This window comes from Amblyomma mixtum, chromosome 6 (assembly GCF_055824585.1).
Source record: "Amblyomma mixtum isolate Tamu chromosome 6, ASM5582458v1, whole genome shotgun sequence".
NCBI classification, from domain to species: Eukaryota; Metazoa; Arthropoda; class Arachnida; order Ixodida; family Ixodidae; genus Amblyomma; species Amblyomma mixtum.
In genome coordinates this window covers 110,655,104-110,674,028 of record NC_143017.1, presented here as the reverse complement: position 1 = coordinate 110,674,028, position 18,925 = coordinate 110,655,104, and the positions used below count along the sequence as shown (strand labels likewise).

The 18,925-nt window shown below is 49.4% G+C and overlaps 1 protein-coding gene across 1 annotated transcript in view; it reads right to left on the bottom strand.

The window, feature by feature from the left end:
• Positions 1-17,864, bottom strand: part of LOC149340036 (cell adhesion molecule 1-like) — a 120,112-nt gene extending 102,248 nt beyond the window's left edge. Inside the window, exon 1 of the mRNA XM_089550628.1 lies at positions 17,749-17,864. Within this exon, the coding sequence (XP_089406754.1) occupies positions 17,749-17,803 (55 nt within the window). The 5' untranslated portion in view covers positions 17,804-17,864. The remainder of the gene's footprint in view (positions 1-17,748) is intronic.
• Between the last annotated feature and the right edge of the window lie 1,061 nt (positions 17,865-18,925).

The window sequence follows — 18,925 nt, the reverse complement described above, 5'->3', positions numbered from 1 at the left end:
GACAACGGGACTTTCTGATGTCCGTACGTGCGCGAACTGCAATAGCTCGTTAACGAAGATGTTCTGTGCACAGTGAGTGCCTTCAAGCCCCCTGTGGTCTCTCGCTGTGAGAAAAGCGCCCGCGTTAACTTTTCATGCAACACCTGGCCACCTGCCCGCTCGCCGAGCACGCCTGATTGCAAAGAGTCCACTGAGAGTGTTAAAATCTCAGTACTACGTATCTCGTCTTTATTCCAAAGAAGAGGCTGCCAGAAACGATATCAGCTGCTTAAGCAGCTGCCGTCATTATCGCTTTTGTGGATGTGCTTGATGCGAAGCGCGCCTATTCTAGGCGAGAGCTGTTCCATGGACATTTTGGCGCCTAAGAACGCCTGGCTCCGTTCCGTTTAGTTTGCTTAGCACGAAATGGCACTTGCAACTCTGCTTTCGTACTCCATGCTTTCGTTTATAGCCCGATTTACGACACCGATAGCACTATTAAATAAATACAAAGAAAAAAAAATCCGAGCATGGTGGCAACTGCCTCAACTCCGTTTCAAAGGGGACGCTCCTATCTCCCATCCATCTATTCATTCATCGTTCGACGCAGTGAGGCGAAAAGTAAGGTGCAGTATGAATAACGGTTGAGGCGGATGAATTAGAAGCGATGTGTGGCAAAAGTTTTAAGCTGCTTAATGTTATGCAGCATCGATACTACACGAAGGAGGAAATCTAGATGGCTTGCTAATAAATACTAATGTCAAAGGAAAGACGATAGTAAGACAATCTTGCAACAGAAAATACGACCCTCAGAAAATACACACTAGAAAATAAATGCCGGAGAAGCCGCCACTGGATCTCTTTAAGACAACTAAAGCTCACATTAAAAAAAATAACCCTTTTTCGACATTCTAAACGGAGTGTTTTCTTTTTCGATGCTAGAACTGCGTGCATGAGGACGAAGTGTAATCGGCAAGAATTTGACACTACAGATGAAATTTACTGCTCCTGCATAAAAGACAAGCGAAGGATATAATATGTTCGTATCCAGTGTAAGGCCCTCGAACCCTCAGTGCATAATTCCCCAGAATCCGAGAAGCACTGGGGCTTAGGAAAAGCCAAGGCATTCGTAATTTTCAAAAAGTAGAAAAAAGAACCGACTAGAGCACTGATGGAGAAGGTAAAGAGAGAAGTTTAGAAAAGGAAAGAATAAAATTGGCAGCTAACCAAAGATACTGAACACGCTAGAAATTCATGACTTGAAGTACTTTTCATCCCTCGATGATAAAAGGACACTGATAATTACCTATCTCTATATACAATCTCTCGTCATACCCGGTTCACTCCGCATACATTTCAACCCATGCTCCTAGCGTGCCTGGCAGGCGTCGGCCCAAAGGGACGCGATCAGCTAGAGCAAATAAAAGCTATTGACATCTTCAGCTCTTTATGTACCGCATCATTAAAGTGATTTGTTCTTTTTTTTCCATGTCCCAACGAACAATATACGCACGTCTTGCATGTTTTGAGAGCGAATCGCTACTGTCTTGACCAGCGCTTGCTATCAAGTTCGTATCGTAAACTGAATGAAATGCGAGCAAAACACACCCAATCTTACCACTTCCTCCGTGGTTAAAAGGTGAACCAGAGCGATTGCACGGTCTTCAATTCGTTCCTATTGAACAGCCGCATTCAGCTCGCCAAACTGATGTCAAACATAGTGGAGGGGGGGGGGGGGGGGGGGGGGGGTAATTGTGGTCAAGTGATGATTGGTTATCACGAAATGGAGGGCGCAGTAACTGTCTCACTTCTTGGTGGACATTTCAACAGCGCCGAGAGGAAAGTGAGGAAGATCGGAGTGAAAGAAAAAAGAGAGAAAGAAAGAGGTGCCGCCGTAGTGGTCTCCGGAGTAATTTCGACCACCTGGGGATCCTAAACCTGTCTGACATCGCATAGCACACAGGCACCTTTTGAGTTTCGCCCCCATCGAAAAGCGGCAGCCGCGGCCGGGTTCGAACCCGAGTACTTGATCAAGTGAGCGAAACCTCTGGGCCTATGCAGGCTACAAATCTTCCTCAACATATGGCCCATACTCAAAGCCCAGCAACTCACGGCGGCAACGCGCAATTCTGACGACAGAACCTCTTTCCGCGACCGAGGAACGGTGAAGTCTGCGTCCGCGAATGACGACCGAGGGCTCAAGCTGAAATCGCACGAGTCTGCATGGCGCTTTATTATCAGCCAATAGTTAAACAGCGGACTTAGGTTCTAGTTATCGCTACAAAAGCTACCCCGTAAATCCCAGAGAAAGGGGAAAGGGGTATCCGTGGGGTCGGAAGGGTCATAATGACAAATTGCAGCCGTGACCCGCAGCAAATCAATAAGCAGTAGAAGGCAACAATAAAGATTTCTAAACAACTGCGAACAGTATGGAAAGCGACCAGGTTGTTTTACTTTCATGGCCGCAACGGTACGTCTCAAAATTATTTTCATCATGTTGCACTCATTCCCCCTTAGAAGGCATTGTTCCTTCACGATAATCGCGTGTTAACTAGTAATGTGCTTCCCAGACGATTTAACCTTATTATCCTCTAACTTGGTTTTCGGGCCTGTAATAAGTCCTAGCGTGCAAGGGTCATGCTTATTTATCAGGATGAAAGTCCATGCCTTCTTTCGGGATACGCCCTGCGAGAGATCGTGCCTTCCGATGCACACCCGATGCAAACAAGTTTACGAATAACGCGATTCGCGAAAACTACTGGTTTCGTTCTCATTTTTTTCAGCCGCAACATGCATTGTGATAGAAGGTTTGTCTCGGGATATAGCTGTACTGCAGCGATCATGTTGAGGTTGCACGTACTGGCAGCGAGATCATCGAAACTTATTGTGCTTCCTGTGGTCCACTAACTTTACAATGCACCTTCAATGGCATCATACGCTGCTGCGAGCAAAACATGGCGTTAGTGCCACACGGTCACGATTCCGCGCTGATTATTGGTCACTGAGACATAACTAAAGAGATTCTGAGGAAATAAGATATATATGTAGGAAATAACATATATAGGTATACATGGGCAAGCGGAACGAAATAACAATTATAACGATGCAATTTCTGCCGTAATCAAGCATAGCAGGCGATTTCTCGCTTACGGATTCACATTAAAGAGGTATTCTTTCTCCGGCGCTTCTGCTCTCTTTATTTTATCAAAGATATGCCATTTGCATATGTCGGGACTCTACCCTACATAAATGGGTAGTCGTGGAGGCTGCTGCCGAGCTGAAACAGGGAAGGCTGCGGCTTTTGTTGTTATTCATCATGTTCCTGAAGAGTTCTGCCTTCGTATTGGCCCAAAGTCCAGCTTCCTTTAGCATGGACCCCTGCGACTTTGGTACCCGCGCACGTCCATAGTAGTCGGCATTCATCCACATCATTCGCTGGCGCTGAACGTTTCAGACACGCGCATGGTGCCATGTCTTCTTAAAGGATCCATCGACATAGTACCGACGGGGCTCTCAGCAGGACGTCACCATCATCAGCCTAAGTCCACTGCAGGCAAAGGCCTCTCCTGTGTCTCTCCAAATAACCCTCTTCTTTTCCAGGTGCGGCCACCGTACAACAGGACGTAAAACCCCGCAAATGACATCCTTCGATGACGAAGTTGAAAAATCCGGCCTTTCATGTGCCTCCTTGTCAGGCACCGAGAGCATCAGGCCTGTAGTAGGCACGGCAAGCAGCGACTCCACTGCGGCGCTACAGTCGCGTGTACCGAAGCGGCCAAGACAGTCTCTACGCTGTGGCAGCAGCAAAGGCGGCATCCTTCGTTCGAGGAGGAGGCCTCAAGGAGCCGTCGCGAGGCAACTCATGCAGATCTTTTGTGAAGAGCGACACTGAAGCAGTGAATTGTGCCGGAACATCAGCATTTCCCCTTTCGTGTCCAGATTACTAGCGTTTCCTCGCAGTTGCATTGGTCAGCATCCAACAGCCCTTCATAACAACTTCCATTTATTCCCCGCTACTCCCAGAAAGGTACCTTTGGTCAGGGTAGCCTGCAGACCTTTCCCCAACCTTGGAAGAAAATTACTTCTGCGCGAAGAGCACGCGTCGACATTGTACGTCCACTCTTCCGTGTTCTACAAGCAGAGGTTGGCATACCGTATATACGCCAGTAAGAGAGACACTTTTTCTTCGCAGTGTTATTAGAGCAATTGGTTAATGTGATCGTACGCAGTAGCTATGGCACCCATCTTATGGGTATTTCTGTCAATCTTTCGCGGTGCAAAATTCTTTGCTGTATTTTGGTATTTCATGCTCATGAAGTAAACGAAGTCACCAACAGCTCTGGAGGAGCAAACGCAGATACGATCCCAGAAAAATTATCAGCGGACAGGCAGGTATAATGCCAAACAAACAAAACGCGATGATGACAGAAAAAGAACGAACTGGCAGAAACATTGCAACGCGATATGTCCTCGCGTCTTTAATCCCCTCTAGTCAGAATAGCCTCCTCGGGTAAATTTTCAAACGTAAGACCAGTACCAAGCCTAAAACTAAGTAAATATAGAATGGCGGAAAGAAGAACCCAAACGTGCGTAGAACCATATCTGCCGCATCCGTGCGCGCGCTGCTTCTGGTAGCGTGCACTTCCGGGTTCATTCTGGGTTCCGGCGGAAGCAGAAGCTCTTACGCCTGAATAAGGAGTGCAATCTCGTTGTCTGCACATTCCTCCATTCGGAGATGTTGCTGCAAGGAACAGGACAACACACAGCAAAGCGTCAGCGGAAGAAAAAATCAGACACCAGCACGACGTAATGGGGATCTACACGACGCTGACAACGGGAGAGAAAGGGAACAAGGCCGGTCGTTAAGGGTCCGCGTCTGGCACTGTTGTGAACGCAATGGCTGTGGACGACACCTTGATCATTGACGCGAAACGGCTCGCGGCGTGATCGCTGCCGTTTGCCTAATGGGTTCGCGCCGCCCCTTCCCCTGCCTGCGACAACAGCGAGCACACCGGAGACGACGACGAAGACAGCTATACGACAAGCGATGAAAGAAGGAAGAAGGGTGTGCGGACTAAGTGGTAGGGTTTAATACGAACAGATTTCGCCTCCAAGCCGAGCAGCTGTACCGACCAGGTGTACTTCCCTTCGCGATAGCGCTTCCGTACTGCCTGATTTAGACCTCCCACTCTGCTGCATCTGGCTGATGTCAGTGTATACCGTCAAACTAGCAAACTGCACGTTCGAAGGATGGGCGCACTTCGCTAGGCCCACTAATTTAGCAAAGTGTCCCTCCGCGCTTAATATAAGGAGAAAAAAAGACACCAACGTTACCTCAGACCAAAACAGTTAGTCAAAGAAGCTACCAGCCGAAGCGATTGCGTGCGAACTCTATTTGTGGCAGATCACCGATGTAGCAGCTGTGGTGAAGGCAGATGCCGATGCCAGCGTTAAGACACAAAGAAAAGCTGCATAAGAACTGACCTCTGCGGTAAGTTTGCAGTCCTTAAACCCTTCGCAAGGGGCTCTAAGCTGCCACGGAACATTACTTGAGTTACAACACGGCATTTATGTTTAGCGTCAGCGGGAAAAAAATAGAAGTAAACTAAATCGACACGGATACGACGGAGGTGCAGTACTTTGTGGTGCATACGACGGAGGTACTGTAGCCTACCGCTAACGCATTAGAAAGACAAGCAATCAAGTGGCTTTGTATCTCCTGCTCCACTGGGCGAAATCTACGCCATTTATGCCTTCACTGGCTGGAAATGTGCAGCTGCTTCGACGTATGTAGCTCTTCCCTGCACTTTGAGCCCACCCGCAGTAGACAAAAAACGGTGCGAAGAAAAAATGTGTCGGTACAAGCCACAACATCCTGAATTTGACAGTTACACGTACTTGACCTCAGTCAATAATGCACATCGACAACGATAACGTGGTAACGTGACAACGATAAAGGGAAGCATACCTTTGTCTCTAAAAGTGGATTCAAACGACGAATGAGGTCGCGGAAGAGTCCGTCACGTCACATGAAGTCGGGCGACTATCCGCGTGATGGAAGCATCCACGCGTCGGATGAAAACAGCAGATGCCCTGAATTTCTCTTCCTTGCGATACGCACAGTGGAAGGTGTGTTTTGACGTCGTTGATGTCCGGCACTAAGTTGAAAAGCTGGACTAGTTGGATTAAATTGACAATAAAAGTACCGAAAAAGAAGAAGACACAAGAAGCGCTCATGTCATGTCGTTCTTTTTGTGTCCTCCTCCACTGCTCTGCTTCCAACATGAGAGCTAATGTCCTGTTATGCACTACGCCCATCGTTGGTAGATCGCCAACTCGTGAGAACGCGTACATTTGCATTCAGGTAAAGAAGAAGGCTTTGTTTTGCTGATAAAAGGGACTAACTTTTCTACAGTAATCAAGGAAGGGGATGAGGGGCTCGTTGTAATTATGACAGAAGCCAACAGCCACAGAAACCAAGGGGCACAGGGGACTTTTTTTTTATTAATTTATTTATTTTGTGGTGTTCATCAATTTAGAATATTACTGAATATGTCATCGCTTAAAGCTAATTGATTAGAAAAGCAGAAGAAAAAACAACCACATGCCGCCGGTGGGATCCGAACCCACGACCTCCGAATTACGCGTCCGGTGCTCTACCTCTGAGCTACGGCGACGGCTGTCAAACCTTCTGCTTTCGTGGGTATTTATGTTTACAAGTAACCTAACCTTGAGAGTGTTCATCAGCGCCACCCACGTTCGTAAGCGGCGGACGTAGAACGCCCTGAGTTACCGCAGGTGTGACGTAGAACGTCATCGAACGGCGAGGGTGGAAGCTGTGTGAGAACCCTCTTATGCTTCCTATGGCATCAAGGCTGCCAGAATCGAGGCCCTCGCTAAGCAATTAAGCAATCAAGGAAGGGGATGAGGGGCTCGTTGTAATTATGACAGACGCCAACAGCCACAGAAACCAAGGGGCACAGGGGATTTTTTTTTATTAATTTATTTATTTTGTGGTGTTCATCAATTTAGAATATTACTGAATATGTCATCGCTTAAAGCTAATTGATTAGAAAAGCAGAAGAAAAAACAACCACATGCCGCCGGTGGAATCCGAACCCACGACCTCCGAATTACGCGTCCGGTGCTCTACCTCTGAGCTACGGCGACGGCTGTCAAACCTTCTGCTTTCGTGGGTATTTATGTTTACAAGTAACCTAACCTTGAGAGTGTTCATCAGCGCCACCCACGTTCGTAAGCGGCGGACGTAGAACGCCCTGAGTTACCGCTGGTGTGACGTAGAACGTCATCGAACGGCGAGGGTGGAAGCTGTGTGAGAACCCTCTTATGCTTCCTATGGCATCAAGGCTGCCAGAATCGAGGAATCGACGCCCGAATCTATCCAAAATATTCCCGACTTCTCCTTCGGAACGGCAGGCAGCAGAAGAAAACTTTCTCCGTACAGTACCGAGCAAGGAGAGAACCAGCGTCGGCGTAGAGAGAAGCTTCGTTTGCCGATGATTTAAGACAGTGGGCCATCGCCACATCTTCTCGCGCTGTGTTTTGAAATGGTAGCCTCTGGAGCGGCGGTTTGCAAATCGTCGTCTTCGTCATATAACATTCCTTCGTTATGCGTTCCGAATGTTCGTTGCCAGGCTACCACAGCGGTCGTGCTATTGAGTCGGTTGAGTCAAAAAGAGCCACTTAAGTCGCTAACCAAGGCTTCATGTAGACACAGACGGAAGTGGAAACGCCGCAAAGACGCTTTGCTAACGCCGAGGCAAAACAGGCGAGCTCTATGGCGAGTCAAAGCGCGAAAGAACCGAGGGACGTTGAGCGCCCTGCCCAGCCTGAAAAATAGAAGTGGCTGAACGCAGTGGCACTTAAATCACCGGGAAAGGAAGCTAAGCACGCTGTGCAGCTAAGAAAAGTCATCATTCGACTACCTTTTGTATGAACCATTCCACTTCAGTAACAAAAGGAGGAGTTGAGGCATGAACGCATGGAGAAAAAGAGAGATGATTAGGAATAGTTGCAACTCAAATTTTTAGCGAATCCCAGCCGTAAGTGTAAAATTTGTAGATATTCATTAGAGAGCGGAAACGCACGATTTGCTACCTTGTACGAAGGGCAAAACGCTTGTCTAGAACGGCCGAACTGCGTGCTTTGAGCCGCTCAGTGTTACGCGCGCATCTAGCAGTAACGCCTGGTTCGAGACAGGTCTGGTGCGAGCATGAACGGCCAAACTAATAGCACTAACCGACTTTTTCTTGCTCGCTAGCTGCCGCGGGTCTTCCACCTGCTCCTTTCGTCAGAAGCGCTATATGTGCTATGCGCCGGAGCTTCCGCACAAGAAGGAAAGGAAAGAAAAGAAAAGAAAAGAAAAGAAAAGAAAAGAAAAGAAAAGGAAAGAAACGAAAAGAGAAGAAAAGAAAAGTGTTGTGTCCCCTTATTGCTTTTGTGTGTGTGCGCCCCCGCGTCCTCCTCCTAACGACAGTTCGCATCCTCCTCCTAACGACCACTCAATCCTCCTCCTAACGACCACTCGCATCCTCCTCCTAACGACCGCTTGCCCCTCGTCGCACGCTGTCGCCGGATGCCCCCCCACGGTGGGCCCCCGCACCCTCCTCCTGTTCTGGGAAGCCACTCCCTCCCGTGGACGCTTCTCCACTCCCTCCTTTCTTCGGGCGGCCAGTTCGGCTCCTGCCTCGGTCGACGCTGGTCGCACCCTCATCGGCTTTAAATAAACGAAGTCTTAAAGTACCGTGTGCGTCTTTCGCTGCATTCAACACAGCGACCGGACACGACAGTGGCGACGAGAAAGTGGATTCGACCCGCGCTACGCAACGCTATTGACAAGCCATGGCTACGCGAGGGTTTCCCAATCAGATACCAGAGTTCAACGGCTCATCGTGGTCATCGTGGGTTGGACGCCTTCAGTTCTACTTTGAAGCTAACAACATCACAGACCCAGCCTTGAAGAGGGCCAACCTGCTGACGCTGTGCGGGGAGCAGACCTACGATACTGTCTGCGCCCTTATTCAGCCAAGCACACCAGCGGCAGTGTCTTACGACGACATCGTAAAAGCGCTGCAAAAGCACTACGACCCAAGGCCATCCGAGGTCTACAGCCGGGCTCGCTTCCAACGACGAGATCAACTGGGAGGAGAAACTGTGAGCGCCTACGTAGCCGCGCTCAAGAAGCTCGCTGCCGACTGCAATTTTGGAACGCTGTCGACAACAGCTACCGGGCAGGAGGGAGACGCAGCTTCTTCTGCTAACACCACCATGCTTCCCTTGGACGTGATGTTACGCGACAGATTTGTGTGCGGACTGAGTGACGAGTCACTGCAGCAGCGCCTGTTCGCTGAGAAGGACCTCACATTCAGCAAAGCTTACGACATCGCCGTTCGAGCGGAGAGCGCCGGTCACCAGCAGAGAGGGATTCGCCGGAACACCGAGCCGGTACACCAGACAAGCAACCAGGTGCGCAAGCCTTCTGTTGTTGTAAAATCGGTCAAAAAGGCACAACGCTGCTGGCGGTGTGACGACCCAGGGATGTCGATTCCAGTCAGCCACGTGTAATTTTTGCCACAAGCGAGGGCATATCGAAAGAGCATGCATTACGAAACGGAGACTTGCCAAGATAAAGTCACCTTCCCAGCCTAATCACAGCGTCAACGCCTCAGAGAATACGCCGCTATCTGATCTCCATGGAACAACATCAGCAACACCATCTGTGTTGTACGACCTGAACACCATGAATCTCGGCACGCGACCGAAGATTTTTACAGAAGTAAGCGTACATCACCAGCTGATTAAGTTCGAGGTGGACTCCGGCGCAGCCTGTACTCTGATCAGTGAGGACACGTTCCGAACTTCATGGCCATCTGACGCACCCGCCCTGCAACAAGACGACACGCACCTGCGAACGTGGTCAGGACAGAATCTGCCACTATTGGGCTCTGCCAACGTGCAGGTTAACTACAACGGCCAGACCCATACGCTACCTCTGCTTGTTGTGAAGGGCACAGGATCAAGCCTTCTAGGGAGAAACTGGTTTTCTCCACTAGGCGTGATGATATGCGGCAAACATCAAAACGCCGATGCGCTAAGCCGTCTGCCACTAGACGCAACTGTTGACGAACCATTTCCACCAGGAGACGTTCTGATGTTCGAAGCACTGCCAGAACCTCCGCTTACAGCAGGCACAGTTGCAGCATCTACGCAGAAGTGCGCAGCTCTCCGGCTAGTTTACACAGCTGTTCAACAAGGCAACGTGCATAAACTCAAAGGGGACAACTTCGACGCTTACCGCAGGCGAGCTACAGAGTTGAGCACCCATCGCGGCTGCATCATATTTGGGTCCCGAGTTGTGATGCCGAGAGAACTACGCGCACAAGCTATGTCTCTCATCCACGCCGGACATCGGGGCATCGTTGCAATGAAAAAGTGTGCCAGAAGCTACATGTGGTGGCCTGGCATTGACAACGACATCGAAACAGTGGTGCGAGAATGCAAGCCTTGCCAGAGCAGCCGGAGCGCCCCGCCGAAAGCTCCTGTCCCAGAATGGGAAAAGCCAGACACACCATGGCACACACTGCACATTGATTTTGCAGGACCAATTGAGGGCTGCACTTTCCTTGTGGTCGTAGATGCCTACACAAAGTGGCTTGAGATAAGGCAAATGGGACAGACGACTTCGGCAGCAGTCATTGACAACCTCCGATCACTATTTGCAACGTTCGGCCTGCCGCGCAAGGTAGTGTCGGACAACGGAACACCGTTTGTGTCTGCGGAGATCCTCAAGTTTTATCGCGACAACGGGATCTCATCAGTTACATCGGCCCCCTACCACCCAGCGACAAACGGACAAGCCGAGCGCTACGTAGCCGAGCTAAAACGCGCCCTTGAAAGAGATCAGACAGGCTCGCTGCAGCGCCGCCTTGCGCGCTTTCTCTTCAAGCAGCACACGACGGTTCAGAGCACAACAGGCGAGACCCCCTCGAAAATGATGTTCGAGCGTGAAATGCGAACCCAGCTCACAGCCATCCTCCCCGAGCCAAAGGCAGAGACGTTCCGGGAAGAAAAAGCAATTCCGCGCTGCGGCACGCTTAATGAGGGGCAGCGCGTCCTCGCCCGACAGTTTCTGAAAAAGCCACGCTGGGAGGAAGCTACAATTGTCAGACGCATAGGCCTGCGCTCTTGGCTCGTCAACATACATGGCACAGTAGCACGCCGACATCTCAACCAGCTGCGTAGATTTACGACGCCGTCTGAGAGCTGTCCGCCAGCGGAGAGAGCACGTGCACCATCTTCCCACATAGCCTGGCACCTCTTCCCGGAAGAAGAGACTTCGCCCAGGACAGACCTAGGAGACACAGCGAACAACAGCCAGCCTACAAGTGTTTCTCCCCCGAGCGCACAAAGCCAGCGCGCCTCCACGCGTGAGCGCCGACCCCCTGCACGATACCAGGCAACTTTCTAAGGGGGAAGGAAGTGTTGTGTCCCCTTATTGCTTTTGTGTGTGTGCGCCCCCGCGTCCTCCTCCTAACGACAGTTCGCATCCTCCTCCTAACGACCACTCAATCCTCCTCCTAACGACCACTCGCATCCTCCTCCTAACGACCGCTTGCCCCTCGTCGCACGCTGTCGCCGGATGCCCCCCCACGGTGCGCCCCCGCACCCTCCTCCTGTTCTGGGAAGCCACTCCCTCCCGTGGACGCTTCTCCACTCCCTCCTTTCTTCGGGCGGCCAGTTCGGCTCCTGCCTCGGTCGACGCTGGTCGCACCCTCATCGGCTTTAAATAAACGAAGTCTTAAAGTACCGTGTGCGTCTTTCGCTGCATTCAACACAGCGACCGGACACGACAAAAAGAAACAAAAAGAGAAGAAAAGAAACGAAAAGAGAAGAAAAGGAAAGGAAAGGAAAGGAAAGGAAAGGAAAGGAAAGGAAAGGAAGCCAAGAACCATGCGCCCAGCCGCACAGTTTACGTTCCGTAGCCGGCACCGTAGACGCAGCATCTCACGGCGAAAGTAGGTGGTGAAACCATGGCGGTCAGCAAGCTGCGAAAAGATGGCCCACGCTATCTGTTTGGCCACACATGCTCACACACAGAGCATTTCGAACCAGGCGTTATTGTTAGGTCTCAGGCTCGCAGTCCAGAGCGGCCCGGAACACGCAGTTCGTGCGTTCTGGGCAAGCGTTTTGTCCTCTGTACTTCTAAACGTCGCGACGAACCCGCGATATTGTGCAGCCCCACTTGTGCGGAGCCGCAACCAGCGTTTCTTCCGAATGGATGCTTCGCTAAGAGTACGGGAAAAAACGCACAGCGTGTATCTATCGGAAGTAGCTTAGGCCACGAGACTCTGCACCACTCGGTACCAATGCCACCAGCTGTAAAGTTATTGAGACCAAATTTATCCAGTTACCTTGATACATCGTCAATAAATACACGCTTTTGTCTGTTAGCCTGCATTTCGCCCTTTTGGGATTTATCACGCACCTTTCAGGTTGAACACCTTAGAAACTGTTCATTTCCAGGCGCTATAGTATAAGATTGTCGTCTGGCCTACGTTGCCATAAAATGGCCGCTTTGCTAGGTAATAAAACATGTGGTAATTGGTCAGTTCTTGTTTTCATCTCCCTCTCCGAGCGCTATTTGCTCCTAAACGACAGAGACGCAGGATTAGGCAGAGTAACGGCATCCTGTCCGGGGGCGCTGCCCTCCGTCGGGACGGCTTTCTTTTCTACAGACGCGGGTGCAGTTTCGCTCAGCCTAGGAGGGGAAAGAATCGCGTTTGCTGCAGCTCACACCATGCACGGGACGGCTCGTGCCGACGATAGCCGGAATCAAGCGCAATTCATTCCTTTTCGCAGCAAAATAAAAGACTCCCCCGGCGCAGACACGGAAATGCTTTCTCTGCCGCTTTCGCTGCCCGATAGCGCATACGTGGGCGTCAGGTTCCGGAGAACGCGTGGAGCACCGCGATACTTTGCCTAGCTGCGCGTCTGCTTCTCTTTTTTTTTTTCTACTTCCCCGGACTTCAGAAGGAGCAAAGCAGCCACAAATTTCATGGCTAAATTAAACAGGAGAGAAGGCGAAAAGCAGGAAAAGCGAGAAATGAATGCTGACAGCGTAGCTGGCGAAACACACAGCTCGCATAAACGCGCACAAATAAAATGGGGTTATAATTTGAAGCCCACTCATATCCTATGACAAAGAAACGCATAAAAAGAACACATCTCCTCCGCTGGCAGAAGATGTTAAGACGGAGCGCAGGTGCTCGGGTAAAAAGAGAAACTCATCGCGCAAGTGCGCTACGAAATGCGTGCCGACAGCGGCAACAAATCAACGCCTTCTTTCTTCGCTCCGCAGAACATTCGCGATGTAGTGCCACTGCATGGTTTTGGATACCCCCAGAAAATCTGCAAGCGCTTGCTAGCTCTAACTTCTTGTTATTACCTTACTGCTGTTTCCAACGATCTCAAAAATAGGTTAGTAAAAGGTTAGTTCCTCACGTTTTACTGCATCTGACAGCATATAAGTAGCTGTTGGTATGCGTTTGCACTATTAATATAAATTTCTAGCCTATGTATCGTCGTCAAGACTACGTGTAAGCACGCATAGAAAAACCGGCCAGCCACGTTCTAAAACCTCTCTAAGAATTGGTTGCGCCCAAGTGTCTGCGCTTTTCTACGTGCCTCCACCTTCAGTTGCTTCTCTTCTACAATCTAAGCAGCTCGCTTGGTTTGCCTTGGTGCTTTCGTGGTTTAACGAGCCGTCGCCATTAGCCGCTTCTCGTCTCCCAGCTGGACAACGTGCCCGGCGTCCCTCGCAGTTTTTGGTGCTTAACGGGCCACTGCGTTTCGGCACTTTTCTTTGACAGCGCCAGGTGTTAGCGCGACGCCACCGTAAAACACGGCACCCAGCCCTGCACCCTTAAAGCCGCACACTTCAAACAAGAGCACTCCTATATGGGAGTAATAAAAGGGAAAGGGCTAGACGACAGCTTACCCCCCTTTTTACTCCTTTATGTTGGGAGTGTACGCTCCGACAAACTGCGCAGGCGCAAGACAAGATAAAAAGAAAAGAGAGAAAAGGCTTCTCACAGCCCAATGCGCCTCATCACAGAGGGAGGAAGAACGTCACGTGACACGTTAGCCATCGAGTGACGTACGCTGGTAAGTCGAAAGAACGTGCGGCAGTGACGTAGGGGTTGCGTGGCTGACACGCATCCCAAGGGTCAAAGGTTCGGTTCCCAATTAATTGCCCTAACTTTATTTTCATCGCAATTAATTTACTTTATATTCTTACATGTCATAGTGATATATGACTCACGATACGACTTCATAATCAACGTTTAACTCCAGTTTTAATCATTTTTGATTCCGTAGCTCAACGTGTGACGTCACTAACCTGTCCACCAACCCTGAGTTAGTATGAAAACGCCAACGGTTTTTCCTCCGAACGTCCGCTCTAACACTGTCCCGTTAAAATTTTCATGTGGTAGCTAAGGAACCGACTGAAGTAAAGTAAGGTGTAGAGACGCAGACTAAGGATAAATATAAAACGCCTGCTTTAACACGAAAAAAAGTTGCGACGGTTAGTCTTGTGGCTTGACAGAAATAATTCAGCGACAAGCTGGCGTCGGTGCTCGAGCTTGGCCACGAAGTCCATCACGCTCCGGCTTTGCTTCACTTCCGGCTGGGTCGTGTCGCCTCTCATGCTTTCGCTCCCGCTCAGTGCTGGGAAACTGAAGTTAGAGCACTTCAGTTCATCTGGTAACTAGAGATGTCATGCTTAAACACGATTAATTCTTGCACATGCAGCGTTCGTGCTTTATTTAACGAGCACACAATAATTTGTCAGAATGAGCTTAAGTACACTGCGCTTTGATTCTACTCTTTTGCCCTCCTCCTCCACAGATACACACCATTTTCTTGCACTTTGGACGGCGAGAGCAGGTGCACATGCCCCTGCTGTGAAGTGCGATGGTGATCGAATTGTCTGTTTGCGCCGGTGGTAGTTCAATTCCTGTTCGGGGATGAAGTTTTTCTTTCTCTGCCTCGCTCCCAGAAGCGACAGTCTAGTCTGTTGTCGTCTATTCGTCTATTTTCGCTGCAAAACGTGATTAGCCTCTGCTGACTCATTCCAAGTTATCAATAAAGTTCAGTTCCACAGGTGCAGACTTGTACGTAACACTTTAGAAGTCATTACTACTTTTAATAAATTCATTTTTTATTTTTTAATCACTGATTACGTTTATTTTACAAGGTGTAACGTGTCCGGTAACCAATTTTTCTTTTTAGTAAATAATAACTAGTAATCTGTTACATTTGTTTTTTAAAAAGAAAGTTGTAAGCAGTGGCATAACTTCGATAACCTGAATTCGGTGGCAAATCATAGTAGCACGAAAATTCTCTCGCCTTAGAGCGACAACGGTTCTGCCTGCGGAGATGCCGCACGCAAGAGGATGTTCGCACACGCGAGTCCTAGTGGCCCGCATCTGACGAACCCCCTGTTCCGCGCTTCGCATTTCACCGCAACGGAATGGCATGTTTAGTGAGCTATGGCTTTTTCTTCCACACAGTGCGAAAAACAGTGAACGACGGCGCTTTGCGTAACTTCGAGGTGGCGAGCATGGTTCTTGCATCCTTAAGCAACGCACTTCGCTGCGGCGAATACATCTAGATACTCTCCAGTGTCGCTACCGATGTGTTCACAACAAAACGTGCAAAATATGCCGAACAAAAGCTCGAAAAACAACTGAAGGTGACCAACGCATGCACGTCAGCTCACTCTCGTCAGTGTACATTTATATTATTCTCATAAAAGATGAATGAAGAATAGCGCAATAGTGACCGATTATTTCTCTATACTTGTTCAATTCAATTATCTTCCATGGTCTGTCATTGAGCGTTTAAATCAGTTACATTTCAGGTGAAGTACTTGTAAATGCATTCGCTTGCTTGTTTTCTGTGACGTGTGCAAGACTGCATACGTGGTCGTCTTGTTGTTTTTTTTTTTTTCATACACCGCTCGTATGATTAACATGGCTATGTGCGTGTATGAGTCTATGAGTGTAAATTTATGCAATCACCAGAACCTAGACGGCGGCTCAGTGCCCAGGTGGCACTGCAATTATTCCACTGCGGGCCTAAAGACTGCTGCCGCAAGCGGCTTGGTGCGTGAAAAAAGCGAAGCCATATTTTGGGAGATTAAAAAAGGCTCACCCGTCTGATCACATCGCTTGCCTAGGTTCCCCCAGTAGCCCGGCTAGCTGACGCATGCCACGTGTGCATTCACCAGAGTGCGTTAAGATTATAAGTACGAGCAGGAAAGCATGGAAAGGTTCATCAAGCTTACAGCACAGATAAGACCACAGCAATCAAGGCTTGTCCGGTGCACTTATGCAAGCGATGACGGCGCGCTAATCTAAAAGCTGTCTGGCTGTTCTGTCGTAACCGGTACTAATACGTGGGCAGTCGTATCTGGTAACACGGGCAAGAATGACGTCTTTTTTTTTTCTAGGCTGATTGAAACCTTCTAGCGAATGGCCACAGCCATGCGACGGGTACAATTTCTCAGCATAGGTGGGCGTGCAGGCGATGATTAGTGCAGTAATGCTCCGTCAAACAAACTTCCAGAAATAGCCAAGTGGCCACAAGTTTATTCTATGTAGCCACAGATACTGCAGTTCGAGAAGGAAAGCCGGTCGGATTAAACCAACTCCGGAGATGGTACTTATGTTTGCTGCCTGGCGTCCCAATTGCGCGTTCTCAAACTTTCGAAACGAGCCCATTTCTTCAGATACCTTCAGCGCTGATTGCTTGGTGCTAGAGCCCATCGTTCTGTTTGCCTTGTCGCAGTTCGCAACAAGGCGCTCATATTGCATGATATGAGCGCCTTTCGGGCACTCAGTGCCTGCATTCTTAGGACATCACTATTTCATCGATATGCTGATATGCAAGATGTGCCTGGCTGCGCCGTGACCATCTGGAATGCCAATAACTTGAGCGGCAACCAACAATCACGACCGACCGATATGTGCATTCTCGATACTTCTTTCAGATTATACGTCGGAGACAGTCTCCACAGGGGTCAAGGGACACGTCACGAAAATTACGAGTTTGTATCACATTGCGTGTTTCCAGCTCAAGGAGAGACGTGAACGAAGTGCCGTTTCTCTACACGTCCCGCACACAAAAGTTCAGCTTCGGGCATCCTGCCAGCGTACGCGCATCCAGTGGAATAGCGTCATCTCTACAGCGTGCGTTAATTTCGGCTGGACAGTGGTTCCGAGGCTAATGACAGACTTTGGAGGGAACTTGAGACTAGGTATGAGACCGCACACAAAAACCTCGACAGCAGTTGAACGCCTGCAGGGCCACGCTGTCAATTCAGCCGTCACCACAGATACTTGCAACGGTACGCGCGAGAGAGATTCTGTGAGATGCAGAAGTCATCCTGTACGGTTGCTGTTTGTACCGAGCCTGCAAGACCATGGCTACCGAACAGTTTTTCTGAGTTTTCTGAGATAATTTTCCTTGCTTCTTTATTTTTTTTTCTGGCTTTTCCGCCGACTTCACAAGAGTCTAGAAGCAGTGTATCGTATTTTAAATGAGGCGTAACTAATGTCGCTTCCGGTTTGGCTATGGTGTGTCATTACTTGCGCACGCTCATATGGGAGACAGCGAGGGCGATAAGATGAAGTCCTTTGCACTCGAGGTTATCTTGCCTCATCAACTAGATGCATCAGCGCTCACCTTTCGCGAGCAGTGCCAGCGTTGTCACGAGTGCGAAGAACATCCCGGAATCCATCCGCCGAATCGACGTAACACAAGCACGTCCTCGCACGGGCCCAGCCAACCATTGACTCCGCGCGTGGCTCGGATGCGGTTTGCGCGGGCCCAACCGGCAGGGAAACAAACGCGAGGAGAAAAAAAATCGTCGATAAAGGCAGGGAGCGCGACTGCTGCGCCGCCTGTATGTCGCGCAACGAACCGGGACCCGCCCCCACCGTACCGCACCCTGCATTCGCTGCCGGCGTTGTGAGCGCGGAACATCGCCTCCGACGAAAGCTGGCGTCCGGACACCGAACGTGCGCGGTAACACGCTCGACGTTCGAAGCACTTGCCTAAAACCCCCGCCCTCCCTTCTGCGGGGCACAGGCCAATTCAAAAAGCGGATAATGTAACCAGCCGCTGTTTGTTAATCCCCAGGGAAGACACGGTGAACTGGGCCGAACGCACAGTCGAGTTTTAAGCCGAGGAAGCGATGTTTCTCCCGAATTAAAAGAGAAGTGTTCCTCGGTGCTTCGCGAATAACTAATTTATTACATACGGGGCGCTTCAGCCAGCACAGAAAGAAATTTGAAAATATACTCATTAATTCGCGAAGTGAGACACTGTAATATCTTTTGCGGTTACTTTTCGCATACGGGAGTATTCTCTTTTCTGTTTACTAGCTTATGTCACCCTTCTAGCACCACATCGCCATTCCGCGGTAATTTTTACTGACAGGAATTTGATTCATACTCTTCTTGTTTTCGCACCTGCGCCCTGACATCGGCTTATATTATAAGTTGGAAGAAAGAAGTGAGCACTGAACGCGTGTATCGAAAACGAGGCAATCAGCCATACATGTCAAAACATTAAAAACCAATCACTGTGGCACTGCTGTAGTCTATAAAATAATGTCGCCAGAATGACTGGAACACATCGGTGGACATAACTCACGCGGTTAACCATTTTGCTACTTGTTTCAGTTTGCTATTGGTTGAAGGGAGCAAGTCGAAAAAAGTTCACATCTGTAACTACAGCGTTTGCTTCATCAGTGTGGCTTATTTATACAGAACACAGTCAGGTTAACGTGCATATTAAGTTCCGATCAGCACGAGTTTTATTCATAAATATGCGCTGAAATAATTATAGCTGTCACATG